Source organism: Alternaria alternata (genome assembly GCF_001642055.1).
Source record: "Alternaria alternata strain SRC1lrK2f unplaced genomic scaffold CC77scaffold_3, whole genome shotgun sequence".
Classification (NCBI taxonomy): domain Eukaryota; kingdom Fungi; phylum Ascomycota; class Dothideomycetes; order Pleosporales; family Pleosporaceae; genus Alternaria; species Alternaria alternata.
Window position 1 is genome coordinate 1,586,329 of NW_017306192.1, and position 23,313 is coordinate 1,609,641.

Here is a 23,313-nt window from a genome sequence, read left to right on the forward strand (position 1 = left end):
TTCCTCTTGTTTGGCGCCACCGTCCATCCATTCTGGCTTTGCAAGATCGAAGTGACAGGCGATCATGAGAGACGAGCATACGTCACAGATGGGGCGCTTCTCGTCGCATTTTTTGCGGCGGAGGCGGCACGTCCAACAGCCTGTGAAACTGCGGATTGTGTGAGTTTCCATAGCCGTGTTCGTATTGTTCCTTCAAGTGTGTTCGTCAACTTGAGCTTCGTGCGATTATCGTCATGAAGCACTTGTTTCGGAGTTAAGAACGAGGTATTAGAGAGCTAGAGGGGAAACTTCCCAGGTCCAGGGCAATCAGGCGGCAGGTAGCACAAAGAGTGGGGCTGTTCATGCAAGCCAGCTCGCACCATGCATGTCAACAAAACAAGAGAAAAAGGGCGCGTGGGATAAGCTTGTAAGCACTAATATATTGAGGGGCAGACAATTGGCTCGGTTCAGGCGAGCTGAGGACTAATCCGTTACGTGCAGGTTGAACTCACTTCATCTTTTCAAGCTTCCGATCAGATGATCAAGGTATCTGAACTGGGTGATACGGTGAGATGTGACTAGACAGACTCTTACGCACACATTCGTTCTCCTCGAACCTCCTACTGCACGGCAACAACCGAAACGCCCTCCTCTGGCAGTGGCACGGCTTCCTTTCCGAAGGTTCCAAACTTGTAATCGGGTACACGGCCGTAATCCTCCAGGACGGGATTGGACACCTCGATAGCCCACTTACCGCGTGAGAGCATGTCGTCACGGAACTCCGTGACGAGCTGCTTCAGATCATCACCCGTGGCAGCTGTATCTCGCACACGGGCAAGGGTTCGTCCGAGCTTCAGCGCATCCGTGAAGGCGCAGACACCGGCCTCACCACGGACTCGAAGACATTAGCAAACGTACTAGTTGGTGAATTTGTGATGCAGACTTACAAGGTGTCATAGAATGAGCTGCATCGCCAATGACGACGACCTTTCCAGCAGGTAGTTGTTCAGCGGTCATTTGTACGCCCTGGAGTTGAAACCCAGGGCTGCTGTATCCTTCAATGGGGACTTTGTCAACAAGCTCCCGGAGGTGGTTTGGATACGCCTTCGTCTTCTCACGAGCAAAGGCAGCGAGCTGCTCCTTGGTCGCCCCAACAGTCCAGTTGGGGTTCTCCTCCGTGGTGTTTGGAGCATTCTTGTCAACCCAAAGCAAGATGAAGTAATAGTATCCTGTGTTTCCGTCTTCGCTGACCTTGTTCAAGGCACCAAATATAGCACTCTGGTCATCGCTTCCCAGTGTCGAGTTCATGACTATGTATCCCGAGTGCGCTAGTGCGAGCTGGCGCTTGAAGTCGTCACCGCTGAGCGCTACTTCGCCAACCAGAGAGCCGAGTGCCAGTGGCTTCATAACGTCCTGACCGTGCAATATGTGCTTCCGGACCATGCTTCGCGTTCCCTCAGCACCCACAAGAAAGTCGCCCGTCTCAGAAGTGCCGTCGCTAAAATGTACCGTCACCTTTTCGTCAGCTTCCTCAATCCTCGCTGGTTGTTTGCCGTACTTGACGTCAATCCCCTGGAGTAGCCAGTTCCTAAGCCGCGTCCGGTTGGCGCGTACGATCTTTCCGCTCTCATCGCTAATGACCCCGGCACGCATTCCAGGCCTAGTGATATCATAGAACACAAACTGGGCTGGAAGATCCAGGGGAAGCAAATGGCTCGTCTGATCAACGGGGCCCATCTCCTCCGGCATCGACTCCACCAGATCTGCCAGTGCTGGCCCGAAGAGTGAGAGTGCCCAGCCCTGAGTTCGAGCATCGCTGGTTGGGTCGCGCTCAAAGATGGAAAAGGATATATTGGCTGTCTTGAGTTGGTGTGCGAGCGTAAGCCCGCTCATGCCAGCCCCTACAACGAGAACATGAGGGTACGACTTGGTCGACATAGTCAATAGGTAAATGGCTGTGACAAAAAGCTGGACAATCGGCAAGAAATGAGATGGGATGAACTTTGAATTGAATATATGGTAAGCTGGCCGACGTGTGTACGCTGTCCTTTTAACGTACTCAAGCGGCTGTTGTCCATGAGCGATATGCTCAAAGACCATGAGAGAACGTCTCTACCTACCACGCGCGGCTGAGTACAATTCACCCGATGAGACTATTCCACCCACCCCCGCCCAAACTATTCAGATGACCTAGATATCTGAGTAAACAGCCCATGATGCCTTTTCAAAGCGGAACGCCTGATCCGATGGATAGATTGGCTTTCCATAACCTGAAGGATGTGCAGGCAAACCATGTTGAAGCTGGGATTGTCCTCAACACGACCCTCCGCTTGGGTTGAGTGTTGCATCCAAAGACCGTTGCGAAACACCAGTCATGCAACAGTCAGAGCTGAAGGCGACATGTGGGGATGAATGTTGCTGTCACTCGTGCTCGCTATGCATCTTCAGGGAACCTCGGCCATTGTACTGCTGACACTCCGACTGCGCACCTAGAAAAACCCGAACATTGATCGGCATGCTCGTTTCTTGCACAGCCTGTTCAACTCGTACGTCGAGCCTTACAAAGCGGACCTGGTACCAGCGCGATACAATTTACCGCGTTTAGCAGCAAGGTGCCTACATTGCAATGGAAGCGCTGCTGGAAGTCCTCGTACTCCTGGTGTTCGTCAGCCTAGGCCACCCATTCCTGCAGCGTGGGATGCCAACTGCCGTATAGTGACAGCGCGAGGTTGTCGCGCCGGATATCGGCCGTTTAACCGGCCTTATATTGGATCTGCACATCATGTTGCTGCAGGGTGGGATGTCAGCGACATACCCGCGCGGTTCCTGCACCAGATGCGGGCCGTTGCAGGATCTGCACTTTCGGGCACTACGGCAGTTTCCGTATAAGTCTTACATGTCTTATCTTCTACCCAAGACTGGAATTACGCCTCGTCAAGCAGAAGATGACTGCAGGTGGGAGCTGTGTAACTGTTCCCGGTATTCCGCGCCAATCACTGATCTAGCTCGATGATTACATGGACACCAACATGAACGCTGAACCGTCATCGCATTGGCGTACACCTCAGACCACGTCAAACGCAGAAAATCCTTTCGGCGCTGACAGCAGCATGATTCTGGAAAGACCCGTCCATTTGCTACATGGCGCCATCGAAGAGTCTCATTACGCAAGCGGTGCTCGGTGAAGAAGCGGTTGTCTTGTTAGAGCTTCCTTGAGCTTACGCTCATTCCTACGTCGTAAAATCCGATTGCAACAATTGAGCAATCGAACTTTTACAAACTAACAAATGCGAACTGCAAGGCTCCGGAAGTGGAAAATTTGTTGTTTTCCCCAGCTTCAGCTGCGACTTCTTGCGAAGACAGACCTCCCGCCTTCAAATACCGGTCCAGGATGCTGATCCCATAGTTAGAACGCACAGACACTGATGATAGTGGACCTGATGGTCTCCAATCAGAGGTTGACTTTCAACACGTTTCGGTAGAAGATAAGGCGACACCAATAAGCTAGCGTTGCAGTACACATAGAAGAGGCAATCTGTATTCCGGAGCTGAGTACATGTGGTTCAATGACCCGAGCAGCCCCTAAGCCAGTGTTGCACCAATGATACCATGGCAAAGTTCACGATTGTACACGATACAGTCTTTGACGACCAAGCCAACATCTGCCAGTATTTCGTCCCACTCCTTCCTCATTCGTTCACGTGCGCCACAGGCACCCAACATCACCAGATCCAAGGAAGCGGCAAAAGACGGAACCGCCGCTTCTGGCAATATCATATCGTTGATCAGAATCACGGATTCAGCACTCATCGCCGATTTGATCTGGTGTAGGATCTGCTTCGATTTATCATCGTTCCAGTTGTGGAGAATCCACCCTAGATGATAAAACTTGGCACCTGAATAAGCTTTAGCATATTCTTTCCCGTTTAAGAGCCATCTTGCGCATACCTTTAATGGGCTGAGGCTGGAAGAAGTCGTGACCGATAGCTTCAACACCAGGTGTCTTCAAAGAATGGGCAAGGGTATCCGGCAAATCTTGCAAGATGATCCGGCCAGGGATATCCGGAAAGCGTTTCTTGAACATCGCGCAGTAATGCCCAACGTTCCCACCAACATCGACGAATGCTGGCAACTCAGGATTCCAGTCTTTCGTCTGGGGTCGAATGGGGTACTCATCCAACCAGCGCCCCCGGACGGCTTGCTCCGTAGCCATGTAGCTGATAAGAGCACCCATCTGCAGTGGGTTTTGGGAAAACCAGGTGTACGTGTCCAAATCGGTGTTGTAAGCTGGTTGGAATACTGTGTTTTTACCATCGGTAACATCCTGATATTTGTTCGCGCGCAAGAAAGCGGGCATTTCCTGGAACAGAGGACCGCAGTTCTCGAAGCTGAAAGAGCGGTCAATTCCCAAAAATCGGTACAGGGAGGGTTGGCTGAGTCGCTTACAAGTGTGTGACAATCTTCTCAGCTTCTGGAGTTGCCAGATTCCGGCTTTTCTTGCTAGCTTCGAATTGGTTGACACCAGTTTCGTGGATGAGTCCAACTGAGGCCATGTATCTAAGTAGACGCCCTAATATATACGATTAGCACTGCTTCTCAACAAGGCGTAAGGTCATCACAAGGCGTACCAAGGGTGATCGGATGGGCGTTCGTCACTTTCTGCAGCTCTTGGAGGCTCTTTGAACCAGATTTTGCCAAGGTGTCAAATATCTTCAAATCTTGGCCGATCCGTACAGCTGAAGACTGTAAGGGCTGAAAGGTAATTAGTGGCTAGGCAACGGATGCACTTGAGGAGCGACTCTTACATAAAGAGCTCTGTGAGGAGCAAGTCTTAGTTTCGCGTATTACGTTCCCAACAGGGTTAAACACTTACATGCGTGTTGCAGTCTCTTCTGGCGTCTCTAAACCAACGATCATCTCGTGCAATTCACGAAGTAGGATTTTTCGGGCATCGCCATGAGCTGATGTCAGTAGTTGCCTTACTTGTTCCATAAGAGTGTAGGCCACCATGATTTGATTAGTTAAGGGAAAGGGATAAGCGAAGAGTAGGTTGCACGAAGAGCTGAAGGGTAACGGATGAAGGGACGAGGCTCTCATTTATAGAACACATTAAGGTGCCATGGGCAAGCTTACGTTAGTTCCATGCGGGATTGCTTCTACTACTCTAGTTCTGTTCCGTTGTGCTTTGGATATTACTATTGCCGAAGCCGACAGTTCAAGCGGAAGGCGTGAGTGGATGTGTCTTAGCAGAGTCAGACTCGCACGGGCAGAGTCTCACAGGTTCAGAGTCGGCATTTGCTAACTTTAGCAAAGCGTCTTCAAATATCCCGTACAATGTGCTCAACTTCCCGCTTTTATTTCTGCGACGTGCATAGGGCGCTTGAACTATAGCCCGAACATGCGCAAGAGTGTACACAAGTTTGTACAGCTCTGATTCACATCGAAAATGGCTTTTACGCAGTTGCAGTGAATGTCAGCCAACTTGTCAGATCCTGCAGTAAGAGACAAGAAGAGATGGATGCGAATCTGACTTGCAGAAACGCCACTATCAAGGTGCAGAGGTAGAGTACGTATATATTGGCTGTATCATGATCGTGGCTACATGCATCAGACGTTTCATAGTAGGACAATCTACAGCCAGGTGTAGGCCGCACATCCCATGTTGCCGTATACGTTGACATGAGCCGCGACCGAATGTCTCCGATGGCGTTGAATGCTTATTCACACAAGCGGCTCGGGGTTTAATTGCGTAGATTGCTTATCCGTACGCAAGCTCATCGAACCAGAATGCTTAGTGTGAACACCTGCAGAAGAAAGGAAGCTCACTAGTTGTACTTCTGTGGAAGGTCTACTGGAAACCTTTGTGAGGTATTTACCTACCTCGTATACATGTAAGCGCCTACTGAAAGAGGCGTTGGGTACATCCTTGCACTACGGGAAGTACGTCTACTGAAGATACTCTCTATCACCTTTCCGTCCGAATTGTAATGTAGGTGCGTTTTCATTCGGGCTTGGAAGGAATGTTCTAAAACCACAACTTGCTACAAACGAGTTGCTTTGTGGCTTGGGTACCTATAGAATGTTGGCAATAGATGAATCAGCTAGGTAAAGCATGCAGACGCGATTCAATGTTAGAACAAAGGTTCTGACTCTCCCACGTTGCCAAGCAACTTATCTCGAGCCGACCCTCCCAGCTATGCATGAGTTGACCGATCACTGGACTACCGGGTCGGTCCGCGGACTGCGCGGAGACGAGAATCATTCGTTACCGTACTTGGGTAGAGCACAACAAGCAGTGCCATATCAGACTTGTTGACGGCTGAGTCTGACATTCCTAGTCCACCCGGAACGAAGTCTTACGCCCAGGAAGGCATGATACGTCATCTAGAACGATAGGAAGCGGTTGATGACGGTGGTGTGAGGACTCGCTTTGTTGAGAAGCCGAAATGCTGATGAATACTGGCATCAGTTGGGACGCTTGGGATATGTGTATGGTCGACGGCATAGATAAATACGTCGACAAACGGACTTTTTTGTATCGCTCTCTATCCATCCTAAAATCTTGTCTCGTTGAGCCCAACACATATTGAAGATGATACGGGCCAAGGTCCTTTACTTTTCTGGAGAGATACCTCAAGGGGATCCGGAGGGCGACCAGCGAGATTTGTTCAGGAAGCTGCACTTACTCAGCAAGGAGCGAAGTTATCCGATCCTTGCCCTCTTTCTTGAAACCATCACACGGGCTGTGAAGGAGGAACAGCGTCGACTGATCCGCACTGAGAGAGATTCGATACCAGCTTTCGAGAGCATCCTGGACTTGACCGATCATGTCGTTGAGCTGAGGAAAACGTCACTTGGTGGAGCGGTCGAGCGAGTACTGGTGCTTGCCTTTCAGCTGGGAAGCTTCATTGCGTAGGTATCTCCATCAGCTCTTGTCATCCAAGGTTCTAATGCACACCAGATACCACGAAGCTCACCCCCTCGAATATAATTTTCAGTCGTCAGATACATTCCTAATTGCGAGAGGCCCAGGCATGCTATCAGCGGCAGCGATCGCACTTTGCCCAAATGTGTCTATGGTTCCAAGCATTGCTGGGGACATCGCCAAAGTAGCGTTTCGATTCGGGCTCGTTGTTGATCAGGTCTGCCGATCATTGGAAATTTCACCAGATGAGATCAACGCTGCTGGGGCTTGGATATATTGCGTGTACGGTGTTGACCCATCCGAGGCTGAAGAAGCAGTGGCACTTTTCAATGCCGAGAAGGTAAGTCAGATTTCCATGTTGTTTTCGATTGGAAGGTTTCCAAGGTTGGGTCAGAGACTTGGCGTCCGGGTGCCGAGCCCCACTTTGCGCACCCAGCAGTTCCATTCTGATCAGGGGTCCAACTGACGCTAGTATCTCCTGTGACCTGCATTTCGGGCGCTCACCTTGTGAGGTGGTCATCTCGGTTGCTCATTCTGTCGCCATCTCCTTCCCTATCATTGCATCCATCCACACTCTCCTTTGTCTGCCTTTCCTAGGTGCTTGTGGGAGCGATGTTGTGCCTCATCTCCAGTCCTTCTGTCCCCATTTCTTGGACCTGCCATGGCCCTCTGTTCAGGGCATACTTCTTCAAAAGGAAAATTTGCCTCTGACCTTGCACTGATATGTATGTTAGGAATATGCTGAGACGAGCGCGGCATCAGTCTTCAATGACGACGGCAAGTCTGTCAGCATTGGTGGCCCACCATCGACTCTCAAAACACTCTTCACAGAATGTGAATTCTTCAAGCGTACAAGAAACTTACCGATGAAGAAAGTGCAAGGAATGTGGCATACGGGTAAGGTCTATGGTACAGAACACGTGCGGCAAGTCGTTCCGCATATCGACGAAAAACACCGACTGCATCTTTCATTGTTCTCCCCGGTGACAGGACAACCATTCAAAGCAGCGAATGCCAATGAACTACTCGAGCAAATCATGGAAGAGATGCTCACCCAAAGAATCCGGTGGGATCGAACTATCCAGAGCGTCACGGAACAGCTGAAACAGGTCTCGCCGAATTCCACCCAACTGATCGCCATACAACCATCACAATATGTTGAAAGCTTACTTGCGCAATGGAAAGCCGACATCCCCACCGCTACACATACGGCCGAAGACATGATGTCAGCGATCATGAACCTCCCTCTTGGAAGCAGTCCTGCCAAGGATGCGAAGTCATCGAAAGTTGCTGTCGTGGGTATGGCATGCCGCTTTCCAGGAGGTGCTGATAACACACAAAGATTTTGGGAACTGTTGGTACAAGGCCACGATGCCCACGGGCCTGTTCCTCCTGATCGCTTCAATATTGAAACTCATGTGGATCCAGCAGGGAAAACCCCGAATACATCCAAAACACCATATGGATGTTTTGTAGATAACCCAGGTCTCTTCGATGCCATGTTCTTCGGCATGTCACCACGAGAAGCTGAACAAACGGATCCGATGCAGAGACTTGCTCTCGTGACTGCTTATGAGGCTTTGGAGAACTCAGGCTACGTGCATGGTCGCGGTATACACGCGCGACGCGTGGGTACGTTTTACGGACAGGCCAGCGACGACTACCGCGAGGTCAACTCTGGACAAGAAGTTGGTACTTACTTCATTCCCGGAGGATGTAGGGCGTTCGGTCCTGGCCGCATCAATTACTTCTTCAAATTCTGGGGTCCGAGTTTCAGTGTCGACACCGCATGCTCTTCCAGTCTTGCGGCGATACAAGCTGCATGCACTTCTTTATGGAGTGGTGATGTCGATATGGCAATTACTGGAGGCATGAACATCATCACGAACTCTGATGTCTACGCCGGCCTCAGCAATGGCCACTTTCTCTCACCTACTGGCGGATGCAAGACGTGGGATGTAGGGGCTGATGGGTATTGTCGTGCTGATGGCGTCGGTAGCGTTGTCTTGAAACGACTGGAAGACGCCGAGGCGGATAACGACAATATTCTAGGAGTTGTTCTCGCTGCAGCTACTGATCACTCTGCTGAGGCAGTCTCTATCACCCATCCGCACGATGTTGCGCAGGCCCATCTGTATACTCAAGTTGCCAGAAGGGCTGGGATCGACCCTTTGTCGGTTGGGTTTGTTGAGATGCATGGCACAGGAACTCAGGCAGGCGACAGTAACGAGATGAGATCAGTCACAAACGTATTCGCTCCTTCTACTGGCCACATTCGACATCCGCAGTCACCTCTTCACATCGGTACCGTCAAATCCAACATGGGCCATGGGGAAGCAGCTGCTGGTATCATGGCATTCGTCAAGACAATGTTGGTCTTTCAGAAAGGCATTATCCCTCCTCATATTGGCATCAAGTCTCGATTCAACCCAGCACTGCCAGGTGATTTGACCAAAAGAAACGTGGTTATCCCTACAACAGCAGCTGATTGGGCCCCAAACAGCGATCGGAAAAGACTAGCCATGGTGAACAATTTCGGAGCAGCCGGAGGAAATACGTCCATAATCGTGGAAGAGGCGATGCCACGATCAAAGAAGGGGGACGATGCACGAAAATTACATGTAATCGTTGTGTCTGCAAAGACGGCTTACTCACTGCAGGAAAATCTCAAAGCTCTTGTTGACTTTATTGAAACGCGCCCAGAACTCTCCATTGCAGACCTGGCCTATACCCTGTCGGCTCGGAGAAACCACTACAACTATCGAGTTTCTATTCTTGCGTCTTCCACAGCTGAAGCAGCATCGTCACTTCGCTCACACATTGAAACCTCTCTATCCCAAACTCCACACTCGGGCAAACAACCTCCCATAGCATTCGCATTCACTGGGCAGGGTACTTTCTATATCGGCATTGGCACTCAATTATATCGAGACTCTCGCGAGTTTCGCCAGCACATTGATCGACTGGACGGCTTGGTACGACGACAAGACTTCACCTCTTTCTTGCCCATCGTTGCTGGAACTGTACAGCCAAAGGATGTCTCTATCGTCACGATGAACCTTGCCATAATCTGTGTGGAGATCGCTCTAGCGCGACTTTGGGAGTCATTTGGCATCAAACCAAGCGTTGTTATTGGTCACAGCCTGGGTGAATACGCAGCTTTGGCGGTGGCTGGTGTATTATCCGAAAGCGCTGCCATATTTCTTGTCGGCACCCGCGCTGCGCTCCTGAGCTCCAAGTGCACGGCTCGTACACACGGTATGCTTTCAGTACGAGCTTCAGTAGCAGATGTCAAACGTGCTGGTAGTGGCATTCCCTTCGAGATTTCCTGCATCAACGGTCCAAACGAAACAGTCCTCGGGGGTACTCTCCCGAGCATAGAAGCTCTCTCGGCAACTTTGCAAGCTGCGGGTTACAGGACCTTCCATTTGGATCTTCCTCATGCCTACCACACATCCCAGATGGACACTATCACGGATGAGCTGCTCAGACAAACAAGATCGATTGTATGCAGTCCGACAAGAATTCCCATTATCTCTCCTCGATACGGGAAAATCATGACATCAAAAGACACAATCGATATTTCATACTTGGTCGGCGCAACTCGGGAGACAGTCGAATTTGTTGGTGCCCTCAACAACGCTTGGGAGACTGGTGTAGTCAACAAGTCTACTGTCTGGCTGGAAATGGGCCATCATCCCACGTGCTGTGGTTTCATCAGCCGAACACTGTCTTCCACTCGGATGGCACTGCCAAGTCTACAGCGCGACAACGACAACTGGTCAACTCTGACCAAATCACTCTGCATCTTGTATAGTGCAGGCGTACAAATCGACTGGAATGAATATCATCGTCCCTTTGAGCAGGCGCTCCGACTTGTTGATGCTCCGACCTACGTGTGGACCAATAAGAATTATTGGATTCAGTACCGTGGAGACTGGAATCTGACCAAAGGCCGAGCAGTATCTGAGTTGCAGCCTGCATCTGCTCCTGTGCCGACCGTGAAGGGATTCCAGACTTCTAGTATTCATCGGCTTACATCGGAGCACTACACTGAATCAACAGCAACCTTGTCGGCGGAGAGCAGCATTACTGATCCTTCACTTCAAGGCGTAGTCGATGGACACGCGATGAATGAATACGGGGTTGCTTCGTCTGTAAGTGATGTCTATATCCCACCATGTGTTCCTAAATGAAGAAAACTCTAACAATACAAAGTTCCTTCATGCGGAGATGGCATTCACGCTCGCGAAACGTATTAGTGACAAGAGCTTCGCAACTGCAGTATCATTTGGCATCAACGTCGCCGACTTCGAGTATCATGAGCCTGTCGTCAAGCTCATCGATACAAGTAAACCACAGCCAATCCTGGTCTCTGCCGAGGCGGACTTGGACAAGATGGAAGTTCACGTCAAATGGTTCAATCCTGCCAAAGAGATTTGGTACTGCCACGCTACCGTCTTGTACGAGGATCCTTCGTCCTGGTTGTCCACGTGGTCTCGCTCTACCAAACTGGTCACTAGTCGTATCGACGCCCTCAATGACATGGCCGCGGTAGGCAAAGCTAGCAAACTTACGACCGACCTCGCCTACAGCCTCTTTGGCAAGCTGGTTGGCTACTCCAAGCTGTATCAGACTATGCAATCAGTGATCCTCAACGAAGATGAGGCCATGGCTGAGGTGCAGTTCCCTGATGATACTGGCGGCAGTTGGACTGTCCCACCTCACTTCATCGACGGCCTTATCTCTCTGTCGGGTTTTGTGTTGAACGGCGGTACCCACTTTGACAACACGAATAACTTCTTCATCACTCCATCCTGGAAGTCGATGCGCTTTGCGCGGCCGCTGGTTCCGGGCGGACGTTACATAGCCTACGTCCGAATGGTGCCCTCGGACAACCACTCTTTTGTCGGCGACGTGTATGTTTTGCAAGACTCGGAAATTGTTGGAGTTGTTGAGGCGATACTGTTTCTACAGTGGCCACGAGTGATGCTCAATCGCTTCTTCAGGCCTGCTGATGGCACGGCGAAGCCAGCGGCGAGTGTCCCTGTAAAGAGCGCACCTCCAGCGCGTCTCAAGTCCAAGGCACATCAAGTGCCACGACCCAAACCTGCTTCGACACCCCCCAGTCAGAAGGAGGGCTCCGAACACTCCGATTCTTCTGGGGTGATCATTTCCCGACCCGGAGGATGCTCGTCCTCAGATGAAGACGCGGGAGCATCAGCCAGTCCGGCCACTGGTGCGAGTGGCGCCATAGACAAAGCCTTAGCTTTGGTTGCGGAAGAACTCGCTGTCGACATTGGCCTGCTTACAGATGACGCTCACATTGCTGACTTGGGACTTGACTCATTGATGTCGCTGGTCATGTCTCAGAGATTGCGAGAGGAACTGGGCTTGGAGATCAGAGATGCCTTTTTCCTGGAGGTCGACACCGTTGGAGATGTCAAGAAGTTGCTTCAGTAGTTGAGGACCTCGCTGTTGTGTGCTTTTGTTTGTTGGTAGGTAGGGTAGCGGGTCCAAATCACACTCTTTTGTCTAGTCTGCCTGAAATCTTAGTACATGTAGTAGCATCTTGTCGTGGTAATGCATACGAATGGATCATTTCGTCAACATTGCTGCCCGTTACCTCGATTCCTTCATCGACCTCAACATTGTGGACCACTAGGTGCTGTAGTCATGGCTAGTGGAACTACATCGCTAGTATACCAGACACATAGCAGCAAAGATGACACGAGAAGAGCGTGGTCGTGCGAGAAGAAGAATTCGATTGCGTTACATAATGGAAGGGGATATCTGGAAACATTGCGTAGAGTCATAAGCCGTCATGTAGAAGGAACAAATAGCCGCTGTACTAACGCCGAGTCATCATGGGAAACATGTTGCCTGTATACCTCCGATACCAACCGGACAAAGATAGTCAATTACCGTTGGGGATATTGTTGCCCATACACCGGGTATGGTGGGTTGCTTCCATACTGCTGCTGTGTCCGAGCGTAATCCTGTGGATTGTATGTGTACGCTTGCTGACCTTTGTGGTCGCTCTCTCGCCTCTGCCTGACATTATGCTCTTCCTTCGTCTCCTCCATTGTCGGCAGCTCGGCCGCGAACGCCTTTTGCTCCAACCCTGGCGAGCGCATACCCTCTGAGGGCGCGTAGGAGCTCGGCCGTGAACTAACAGTGCTGTGCGATGCGGTTGACCAGCGCACATCTTGCGGCTGGGGTGAGTATTGCGACGGCTCGGAGGCGGTAGATGTGCGGTTATGGTTCGGGTGCAGGAAGGTGGGAGATGGTTGAGGGTGGTAGAAGTCGCCTGGTAGTTCCATCACGACGTCGTTCGTTCCTAGGAGCTGCTTCGGTGGCACTGGTGGAGCGTTCTGATCAGGCTGCGCATACTGTTGGCTCTGCCTGTGCGGTGACATGGGCATCTGGTAGGGCTGCGTTGGCGATGGTTGTGGCGACCTGTAATCGTGCGCTGAACGATCTGCTGGGTTGACCGTCTTCAGCCGCCCGTTCTCCATCATGGCATGCAACGCTCCTGAGTCGAGTAGTTCAGCCTTCTTGACTAAACGGTCTACCATGACCTTTGCAGCTGCCTTCATCTCCTTCTTGACAAAGCTGAGCATGGTCATATTGCACTTGATCTCCACATCCTCGCGTATGTAAAGTCCCTCAGGTGGCGCACCTGAGCCCAGCTCTTTCGGCTCAGGTGGTTCGCCAGGCTGGTTTCCGCAAATCTGCCACTTGTTGCGCAGGTCGACATTTGCAGGCGCATAAGTGTGTGTCTGCAGGCCGAAGGGCAGGTCATGGAAGACGCCTCGAAATTTGATTGCGCCGCTTCCCATCTTGCCAATACCGGGTATGTATTGTATGCGCTGCGAGATCTCGTACCATGTTGAATAGAATTCGTCTGCAGGAGCGTCGCGCGGTGCTTTGATGGGTTCGTGGCCGGTGACGAGTGGATTCAGCTCGATGATTTCGCCATGGCTGTGGAGGAAGTCGATTGCGAGCTGACGCGGGATGTAGGATGGTATGGGCGTGATGTTCACGTACTGCGCCTTCTTGCGCATCATGTTCATGGTGGGCGATCAACGTCGAGTAGGGCCGATATTTAGGTGTGAGGATTCTCGCTCAATTGCTTGCGGATGCGACTGGAGAAAAGAGGCTGCGCCGCGCCGGCAGGAATGGGTAAGTAATAAGGATGTTGCTGACGGTACCCCTGCTTGTGCAAGTAGGCTTGATGCGCTGGGCCGGGTGGTCATCACACAGCCCAAGATCGCCGTGACGAAACGCGTCATGCACGTGCGCGTGATGTCAGAAACACACAGGATGCGCATTCAATCTTCTTTCGCTCTTACGGGTCGCTGCGATTCATGACTTTGCGAGCGTGGCCTGCTCATAGCAGTTTGCCCTTCCATTACTATCATCGCCGCGGCCCTGTAGGGCGACTGGTGCCCGCAGTGGAGACGCCTAATTATAGGCTTGGTGTGCGGCATCTGTCAGCGCTTTGCATGTGGGGGCCGGAAAGTCTGAACTTCAACAATCCAACGCCACAAGCCGCACAGGTCTACGCATGTTGAGAATTGCGCTCAAAAGACGCTGCCAGCGCAATTGCTGATGTCGTATCATCCTGTTGTTGCTTTTGCTCAACCCCGGAATTGTCGTCATCCGAAGAGATAGCGTTTACTACGCCAAGTTGTGTAGCTGGGCAGACGCGACGACTGGCATCCGAGGGGCTGAGTCCAAGATGACCGATGTTCCATCGTTTCCTAGCTCGATTCTGAATTCGCGTGGCGACAGACCTATCAAAGCTGAGGTCGCTTAGGTGGAGTTAAGATCCTCGATCTGGCGGCATGAACTGTTTCGAGAATAACCAGGCCTGAGGCATCAGTTCTCTTGGAGCCCCTGAACACCGGCCATCATGCAGTCGTAGCCAAGATATTAAGAGCCACCGGCCATTCTCTTATAATGAGCGCAGTTGCTTCGCATTGATGGAGAGTCGAAAGTTTACTTTCTTTTGACGATCGTGGTAGCTGTCTCGGTGGTATTTGTCGCAGGCAAAGGGGGGCCAGACATACGGTCAAGGCTAGGGTAATGGAAGCATGATGAATGGGTACGAAAGCGCAACTGTGTCTGACGGTTGTGTGGGGATATGTGAAAAATTGTGGTCGTCCCTCTCCGACCCTTCGCAAGAAAAAGGTGAGGAGCGAGTGCCTTTGTACTTGTGGCCTATGACGCTTGTTTGGCGTCGAAGGCAGGAGCTACTGCAATTCAACCGTGGTTCGTGCAAGGCGATCTGCGCACGAAGACGAGCGCGGTCGACCCATCTATTTACATATAGTGTGCTTTGTTAAAATTACAACGACGGCGGGACGCTACATGTCTATAGCTCATTGTATATAGGTCATTATAGTCTCATGTATCAGGATAGGATAAATCACGATATAGCTTCTCTTCGCGATAGTATACGGCTTACGCACAAACACGCTTAAACCTCAGTAAAGAATACTAACACTATTAATAAGATGATCAGGATAATAGACAACGAAGACAGTGATTTAATCAACGTGCTAGTAATAGAACGCAGGCACAACGCTGTTAAGTTGCACAGTATTGTATCACAGAGAAGCGTGTCCCCAAGCACTTAGCTTCACTATGTGCAGCTGTATATAGACAATAAAGACATGTTTTGGAAGCGAATAATAGGATGTTCCAACAGCACGTAAGCTCTCGAGCGATTAGCTGAATCTTCAAACGCCAACATAACATTGCCCTCAAGACTTCTGTGCTAAACGAAAGAGTAATACACTATCGACTTTAGACGCATGCAAGATGTACAAGCAAGAGCGCGTACTCGTAGTGTCACAATTCATTCAAGACTTTCCTGTTATTAGATACTGCCTCGAGCTCTAGAAGAATGCCACTAGGTTAAGCAAGAAACCAGAACACTGTTTGATCTGATAGCACCTAGTCACACAGGAAGAGTTGGGTTTCGATTATGTCGCTATCGTGGAGGCCGTCACTAACGCCCTCTCCCACTGCTACTAGAAAGCCAAGATCAACGTCAATGGTGTGGATTCCCTGCTCGAACCTGCGACAACTTCAGATGCAGTCCGGAGTTGGACTGAAGGCTACCTACCACTTCCAGTCTTCAAATTACTAGGTCAGGAGCTCGTCAAGATGCTTAACCAGGATCGCATACACATCATCAGTCGAAACATCGACAACAATAACAAAACAGTGCAGCATTTTTAACGCAATGATAGCTGATATCTGCTAAGGCTTAGCGTCATGTGCGTGCATAAAGGAAGAGTGTCGACACGGTGTAGGCGCGTAATATCCTCTTGGGAAGTATGCGCAAAACGAGAAAGGCAAAAAGGAAAAGAAAAAAAGAGGTGGGCATCGTGAGTCGAACTTAGTTCAAAAAGCTGCTGGAGGCCCATTTCTGGGAGAACTGCTGGGGGCCCATTGCTGGGAGGTGCTGCGGGGGGCCATTGAAGGCGACTGCTGGGGGCCCATTGCTGGGAGAACTGCTGGGGGACCGAACTACGCTGCAGTCGTAGTTCGATGACTGAATCCTCAAATAAATCTTATATGTACAGTATTTAAAATTGTTAGTATGTGTGTGGGAATTTGATGGATGGGTTGGGCTACTTCGCTGCCATCGTCTGCTGCCGTTTGCACACTGAAGAACAAACAAGTGAATGGAAACAGTACATTTACGCGAGCGGTTACTCACTGATGGCTCTTACTGATCACGCGTTATTCATGAAACGTTGTGGAGTACTACAGTCCATATTGATAATACAAGAATGTTACCTGCTGATACTGTGACGAACCATTATCAATACGTCACTGACGATATATGCAACCTGTACAACACCTAGATGAGAAACACCTTCCGAATAGAACAATTCAAAGCCACGGCGATGAGATCTTAGATTGAATCAATTCTATAATGCTGAGTCTGACCTCGTCACTGTGAACAGCCTGCACTGCTAACCCATGGCTCAGCTTCGCATCTTGCGCAGGAAATCCTACAGGTATTATGCTTCTATAAACGAAAATATTCTCTGACTGTCATCGTACATTGGCACAGTCTTGGTTTTGTTCAAAACGAAGATTTCGGGCCGGAATAATTGCCATTCACCTTCACCTTCACTTTCACTTCAACTTCTCAAAGCGGGCAAAGGTACACCTTAGTGTCTTGGCGCACCCACAAACGCGTCAGTATAAACACTCACTTCTACTAGTATTTGAAGCGGTACCCATACCTCGCAATCCCTGACAGCCCAGCTGTACACATCTACACAATGGTCTATAAAGGGTCCGACAGTTTCTCGCATGTCCCAAGCGATCCGCTGAGGGCTTACGAGACTTACGGCGGTGAATCAAGAAGATGTAAGTTCGATGACAACCACTTCTTTCATGACCACGCGTCGTATATAATACAACGACTGACCGAGACAGCTTCGACAACTTCCATCGGCAACTCCTACGGACTTCCCCCTTCGCCTGGAATGGCATCCGCATTGTCCTTTGATACCCCGACACCAGTCACCCCAGCTACTAAGAAACGTAGGCTGGAAGAGCCTGGCGCAGACATCGACGCCGGCGGACAACACCAAGAGCGGCTACCGTTCAGTGAACCCGACCACAAGACACCCAAGGACTGGCAGAGCTCATATCGTGAGGCCAAGCTAGCCTACCTCAACGCGAAGGAAGACACTCTGACGCTGAAGGGTTGCCTTCTCGCGAAGGATACACAGCTAGTCGAGAAGGATCAAAAGCTTGTGGATAAGGATCGTATGCTTGTGGATAAGAATCAGAAGATCGTCCAGCTCAGGCAGGATGCGACTCGCGTCAGAGAGATCACAAACCAACGTGACAAGACTATCAACGAGCTCGAGCGCGAAAACCAGTACCTGAAGATCAAGCTCGCACACGAGCAAGCTGTACACACCCACTTGCACCAGTTCATCGCCAGCATGGCCCCAGAGCGCCGCCCTCATATACCTTCGCACATCCCCTCGCTTGATGCGGCAGTGCGTGACAGCCTTGACTATCCTCATCCGGACGCGCCACGCAAGGGTCTCAAGAACTATCGTCGCTTTCAACCAACTCTTCCATATACGGCTGGAAATGGCAAGGTCGGACCTCAAAAGTACGGCTCCAACGCGTTCTGGGATCTAGGCTTATGCCACGATCACTTTCACACTCCCAATGTCTGTCAGCATGGAGTTGCATGCGAGTATCGCCATGGTCTCACATATGAAGAGCGCGCGTACATCCGCTTTTTGACCAAGGGCGATGAGTTTCTACGCCGTAGCGACGAGGTCATCATGCGCAAGACCGCGGGAGGAGCAGCATAGATGAAGGGTGGAGGTGAGATTGGCATCGGTCGAAGGATTGGATGGCTTTTACGATTGGTATCAGGCAGGAGACGTACTTAGGGTACTGTTAGATCAGACAGCTTTAGCTGTATAGAGATCAAATGAGAAATGATCCATGTGTGTCTTCTTTGTCGTGAGCATGCTACCCTAAGGCACAACAACATCTAGTGCCCTCATGCCACCTTCCCCATCTTTAACTTTCTTCACTTCCACCCATCCATCACCCTCGACTCTCACTATCTTTCCATCGATGCATATACGCCTCCATCTACCTTCCTTCTCTTTGCCCTCAAACTCAATCCTCAGTCCATCAATGCTCTCATACCTCACATCCTCCTCCTGCACATGCAAGCCGCCCTGGTATGCTTTACCCATGACAGCCATGACCTCATCCCCACTCCTCGGTCCAAAGTGCACAAGGTGCATAGTACCGTCCAGTGGCTTACTAGCAGGCGATATACAAAATGGCTGTTCGAGATGTGAGACCATGGAAGCAAGAACGTACATGTGCTCTTCTTCTGGTAAAGTGACCCATTCAGCACCATTCTGGAGAATGGAAATCTTGCCTTTGTAAGGGTGCGGTGGTGAGCCGTCAGCAGGGTACAAAGCCTCCTTCGCAGCCATCTTGAAGCGCTCAACACCGTGTTTGCGGTACTCGGCTGTGTCGCTATCTCCAACTAGAGACGCGTGCATACCCCAGCTAGCTACTACAGCGCCGTGAAGGACACCATTACCCTGTTTGTCCTTTGGTAATTCTTCTTCTTTTCGGGCTTCATCAGTGAGAAGACGTGCGCCGGGGGAGAATGTAGCTGTAAAAGTTGGCAGAGGCTTTGTTTTCCATGATGCGAGTGCGGGTAAGCCCCATGTGTTCTTCCCTCCAGCGTTGATGGAGTGGTACAGTGCATTTGCCGTCCCTAAGGGCAGAAGTACAACTTCGGGCGGGATATATGTTTGCGGGTTCGGCGTCTTTGATGAGAGGCCGTTTACAAGATCTACAATACCGCCGTCTCCTGAGAGAAGGATGATACGTAGTCGTCTACTCTGATTGGCAGCTGAGAAGAATACTTGGTCTGTGAGTTCCAAGATGCTGGTTGCTGATTCGGTGGTATGTATGCTTATTCCTTTTACCACTTCCTCATCATAAATGCCTACGAGGATTGGACGTACGACATTGGAGAAGAAGTCTTCCGCGCTTCTGTCACCGGAGCCAACGGATAGGATGATGTGTGTTTCGCGCTGTTGGGTTGAGTCCTTCGGAGGTTGCGGGACGAGAGGTTGCTTGGACACATTGATCAAGGAGGGCGTTTTTGTGGCATCTTTGTGTTCCTGCAATGTGACGACGACTTTGGAATGGTTATCGATACACTTCGCTTCGAAGACGATCTTGTTGTGGGGCTCTCCAATGGCTGATGAACTCATGTCGAAGGCCTAGTGCGATGAATGACTCAGGTCGTCCTGATTATACAACGCGTTCGGAGAGATATCGAGGGATGCCCAGTTCGAAAGTAGACTGCAGGAAAGACAGACAATGGATCAGATCCAGGATATGGAAGACTGATAATGCAATCCTACTGCATGCAACACCATCCATTTTCGCAGGGCGTAGATAGATCTTCGCTGCCCAATCGCGCAATCGACGGATCCCACCTTCCCCATTTTTCGTTTACAGATACGCTAGCCCGTGTGCGTCATGTTCAATAACGTTACTATCTTGAGACCAAAAGCACGCATCAATCTGAAACATTTCTGGCCGAATGAATTTTTGCGAAAGGGGGCAGGCTACGTAGCGTGATGTTATTGATGCCACGGATATTGCGAAGGATCACTTTCCTGAACTGACAATTGTTACATTCGGGCAGCGGCGTCAGCACTTGTTACGTCATCACTTGGCAATACGAAGCAGCCTGGGCTCGAGCAACTCAGCCGCGCTTGTCAGCTACACCAACAAATTGACATTGCGGCGCGGACAGTCAACGTCGCACACCACATACGTCGGGATATCACCAAATTCCTCACCTCTTGCATCCGCACCTTGGAGCCACGAGTATCCGGGACAGCGACCGCGAACCCGTCGAATTCCGCGCAATCGCGACGACGACGCCCAAATCGCACATGCGACCCTAATACCCGCCCCCAACACCCCATATAACCACCTCCAACATGAACGGCTGGCTAGTCTTCATAATAATCCTGCTACTCCTGCTCTCAATCTCCTACTTCGGGTGGTACTTCTACGCCCGGTGGAATGCATCCCGCAATGGCCTACCACCGCCCTCGATGAACCCCATGGTAGCCTTCAGCCGCTCCTCGTCCTCTGGCGCCGCAACTTCAAACTACCCAGGCCCTGCGCCCACAGGCATCAAAGGCTGGTTCGACACCCAGTTGCGCAAGTTTAAGAACAGGAACAACCGGTACACAACGGGTAGCGGCTACGAAGATGCAGGCTATAGCGGCGGACGAGGTGTTGGCGGAGGCCGTGGTGCAGGCAGTCGTCTTGATCCCGATGAAGCCTGGAGTTCGCGCGTGGGCGACGAAGCATACTATGAAGAGCAGGAACTCGGTCTTCACGAACCCGTGTCTACCCATGGACAAACTGCGAACCCGTATGCAAACCCTTCCCCATACAACAACACCACCGAGCCCAGTCGCGGACGCAGCCGCACGAGAGACTCTTACGACGAACATCTTGACGCACAGAGCGCGCGTAATCCTTTCGGCGATGACAACGCGGCGAGTCTCAGAGGCGTGAGTCCCAGGCCGGTGCTAGATGCTGATACGAGTTATCGGGGCGGTGCCACGGCGACCATGCCAAGCGCTCCCAAGCACAAGAAGGCGGGCAGTGTGGACAGCATCGACAACAGTCCGACGGAGAGCCGGAGAAGTGTATTCAGAGAGGGTTTATAGGCTGAGGACTTTGATATAGGGAGGAAGGAGATGAATAGCTTTTTCTGATACTATACTTGTATTAGGGTAGGCCCGGTTTCTTTGAACGAGGTGTTTGACCTTACGATTCTGATTCCAATGATATTTTGTTACATTTCATACCAAGCAGAAGGTCGCCTATGCTGACTGATGTCACGATGCTAACAAGTGCTGATCAAGTCTAAAATTCATGTTGCTCTTGGTCTTGTTGTCAAAACCTTCAAGAAAGGCAACCAGGAAGCCGCTTCAACATCAGTCGGTAGGCCAGACAGACTCAACAAGGGCGCTCCATCTTCCATATTCCTGAGTGACTTCACTACATTTTTCGACCGACTCACTTGGATGGGACTTCGTCTCATCTAAACGTTACTAAGGCTATCAATTACACGTTTTTCTACGGCTGGCATATCTAATGAAGGGGAGTGGAATGGCTACTAAACCAACGATAATACTTTGATGCACTACTTCAGCACAACTGAACACTCCTCATAGTTGAGATTGATGTCATAGTATAAACCACTTCCACTGTAACACTAACTACGTGAGTATCATGCGCGGTCTGTGCGCGAATATACGGTCACGTAGATTTGTCTCACGCGCATAGACTTTTCACTCCGTCAACGAGAAACCGACACCTAGCCTTTGCACTTGATCTTGGAACGAACAAGCTAACCAAGCCCCTACACTGACAAGAATAGGCATGTCGCGGCAACCTGATATGCGAGAAAGACAACAACGAGGCCCGTATGGTCCAAACAACCCTCCACCGCCTCCCGTCGCACCCCCACCAGAAGCTTACGAGCACCAGCGGGCGGGAGGTCGAGGTCGTCCGAACCGAAAAGTACGACAGCGAAGTTATGCAAAAGCTGAGGCAGAGTTTCGTGGAATAGAGCAAGAGCGCAGGCGCAGTCGCTCGCCTGTCCACGAGCCAAAGCGTATGCGAGGTCGTTCGCCTGCCCGCCCTCGAGACTTTTCTGGTGAGTCGCCGCGATACCGAGAGCCAACCCCTATGCGTCGCGAGTCCGTGAGCATACCTTCTCATAAGGACAACCGGAGAGATGATGGCATACGGTGCTTTTGTTGCAATGAGCCAGGTGTGTTGCTAATATAGCCTGCTGATATACAATCGCTAAGCCTTGAGAAGGTCACAAAGCCGCTGATTGTAGCATCGCTACACATTTTGGCAAGAAGGCTTGCTTCCGGTGTGGAGAGACAGGACACATCGCCCGTGCCTGTAAGGTACGCGTTGGCCAGGTCAAACCTGAGGTCGAACATGCTGGCGATGAGTCGAATAGAGGGTTCAACGGAGATTGCAACGATGACCAGGGCGACGACGTGGGACAGTCTTCATTACCCAAAGTTACTGCCGATGGTCGTTTGTCCACCAACACCTGGAGTGACCAAGAACAGTTGAGTGTCTCGCCATCGTGTGCTGGATACTACGTTGAAGACGAGGTAGACTGGGGCGAAGATGACGATGATGCTTTGACCAAGTCTGAAAAGCCAGACCAATATCATATCCACCCACAGCGCGAGGCCATGGTCCAGGAGCCCTTCTTAGGTCTTCCGCATTTCAAGAATGCAGACGTCGATGGAATACCTGCAACAGTGCAAGACCTGCGCGGCTACGACCACCGCATCAAAGTCATGTATGAACGCAAACCCAAGAACCAGCGTTTCATCAATGGTGGCAATGGTAAGGTTGCACCAGCACTGTACGGATCCGAGCAGCGACACGACCTAGGACTCTGCTTCGCTACCTTCCTCACGCGTAAGCGTTGCGAGATGGGTGTCAATTGTCCTTGGCGTCATCATCCACTGTCCAATGCGGAGAAGGCCTGGATCATTGAGTATGGCAAAAAGAAGGGCAAAGAGTTCATCGACAACAATGACAGGTGGTGGTCCTACCCTGAGGTAAGTCATACCATGTTGCGTATGGTTTGAACTTTGCTAATCATGATCAGGTACCGGTTCCAGGAGCCAATATGCAAGGCTTTGGCGACAAGGACACCTGAGTACAGGTGATGAACACCCGGAGTCCGTTGAATAATTGGACCGTTGCTTGAAAGCAGGAATGGACGAGGTTGGAATATCAGT

At 50.9% G+C, this 23,313-nt stretch overlaps 9 protein-coding genes across 9 annotated transcripts; 5 read left to right on the forward strand and 4 right to left on the reverse strand.

Moving 5' to 3' along the window:
* Positions 1 to 480: 480 nt before the first annotated feature.
* CC77DRAFT_1081957 (FAD/NAD(P)-binding domain-containing protein) lies at positions 481 to 1,917 on the reverse strand (the record flags this gene model as incomplete). Its single annotated transcript, XM_018529346.1, has 3 exons — positions 481 to 770; positions 898 to 1,551; positions 1,660 to 1,917. The coding sequence occupies 3 exons, from the start codon at positions 1,915 to 1,917 to the stop codon at positions 600 to 602; spliced, it is 1,083 nt and encodes a 360-aa protein (XP_018390237.1). The 3' UTR covers positions 481 to 599.
* Positions 1,918 to 3,561: 1,644 nt separating this feature from the next.
* On the reverse strand, positions 3,562 to 4,989 carry CC77DRAFT_1028551 (S-adenosyl-L-methionine-dependent methyltransferase; the record flags this gene model as incomplete). Its single annotated transcript, XM_018526453.1, has 5 exons — positions 3,562 to 3,875; positions 3,928 to 4,367; positions 4,426 to 4,549; positions 4,608 to 4,731; positions 4,963 to 4,989. The coding sequence occupies 5 exons, from the start codon at positions 4,987 to 4,989 to the stop codon at positions 3,562 to 3,564; spliced, it is 1,029 nt and encodes a 342-aa protein (XP_018390238.1).
* A 1,315-nt stretch (positions 4,990 to 6,304) lies between these two features.
* On the forward strand, positions 6,305 to 7,597 carry CC77DRAFT_1081963 (hypothetical protein). Its single transcript, XM_018529347.1, has 2 exons — positions 6,305 to 6,891; positions 6,941 to 7,597. Exons 1-2 carry the CDS (start codon positions 6,572 to 6,574, stop codon positions 7,368 to 7,370), a joined length of 750 nt encoding a protein of 249 aa, XP_018390239.1. The 5' UTR covers positions 6,305 to 6,571; the 3' UTR covers positions 7,371 to 7,597.
* On the forward strand, positions 7,598 to 12,596 carry CC77DRAFT_545549 (ketoacyl-synt-domain-containing protein). The gene is made up of 2 exons (XM_018532116.1): positions 7,598 to 11,061; positions 11,123 to 12,596. Exons 1-2 carry the CDS (start codon positions 7,771 to 7,773, stop codon positions 12,365 to 12,367), a joined length of 4,536 nt encoding a protein of 1,511 aa, XP_018390240.1. The 5' UTR covers positions 7,598 to 7,770; the 3' UTR covers positions 12,368 to 12,596.
* A 229-nt stretch (positions 12,597 to 12,825) lies between these two features.
* CC77DRAFT_1028554 (hypothetical protein) lies at positions 12,826 to 13,980 on the reverse strand (the record flags this gene model as incomplete). Its single annotated transcript, XM_018526454.1, has 1 exon — positions 12,826 to 13,980. The coding sequence occupies one exon, from the start codon at positions 13,978 to 13,980 to the stop codon at positions 12,826 to 12,828; it is 1,155 nt and encodes a 384-aa protein (XP_018390241.1).
* Positions 13,981 to 16,941: 2,961 nt separating this feature from the next.
* Positions 16,942 to 18,357, forward strand: CC77DRAFT_545596 (hypothetical protein). The gene has a single exon (XM_018532117.1). It carries the CDS (start codon positions 17,215 to 17,217, stop codon positions 18,271 to 18,273), a length of 1,059 nt encoding a protein of 352 aa, XP_018390242.1. The 5' UTR covers positions 16,942 to 17,214; the 3' UTR covers positions 18,274 to 18,357.
* An 84-nt stretch (positions 18,358 to 18,441) lies between these two features.
* On the reverse strand, positions 18,442 to 19,792 carry CC77DRAFT_1038091 (hypothetical protein; the record flags this gene model as incomplete). Its single annotated transcript, XM_018527093.1, has 1 exon — positions 18,442 to 19,792. The coding sequence occupies exon 1, from the start codon at positions 19,711 to 19,713 to the stop codon at positions 18,442 to 18,444; it is 1,272 nt and encodes a 423-aa protein (XP_018390243.1). The 5' UTR covers positions 19,714 to 19,792.
* Positions 19,793 to 20,012: 220 nt separating this feature from the next.
* On the forward strand, positions 20,013 to 21,274 carry CC77DRAFT_1017157 (hypothetical protein). The gene has a single exon (XM_018524348.1). The coding sequence runs from the start codon at positions 20,455 to 20,457 to the stop codon at positions 21,196 to 21,198; it is 744 nt and encodes a 247-aa protein (XP_018390244.1). The 5' UTR covers positions 20,013 to 20,454; the 3' UTR covers positions 21,199 to 21,274.
* A 427-nt stretch (positions 21,275 to 21,701) lies between these two features.
* Positions 21,702 to 23,231, forward strand: CC77DRAFT_1047355 (hypothetical protein; the record flags this gene model as incomplete). The annotated part of the gene is made up of 3 exons (XM_018527490.1): positions 21,702 to 22,310; positions 22,361 to 23,130; positions 23,181 to 23,231. Exons 1-3 carry the CDS (start codon positions 21,917 to 21,919, stop codon positions 23,229 to 23,231), a joined length of 1,215 nt encoding a protein of 404 aa, XP_018390245.1. The 5' UTR covers positions 21,702 to 21,916.
* Between the last annotated feature and the right edge of the window lie 82 nt (positions 23,232 to 23,313).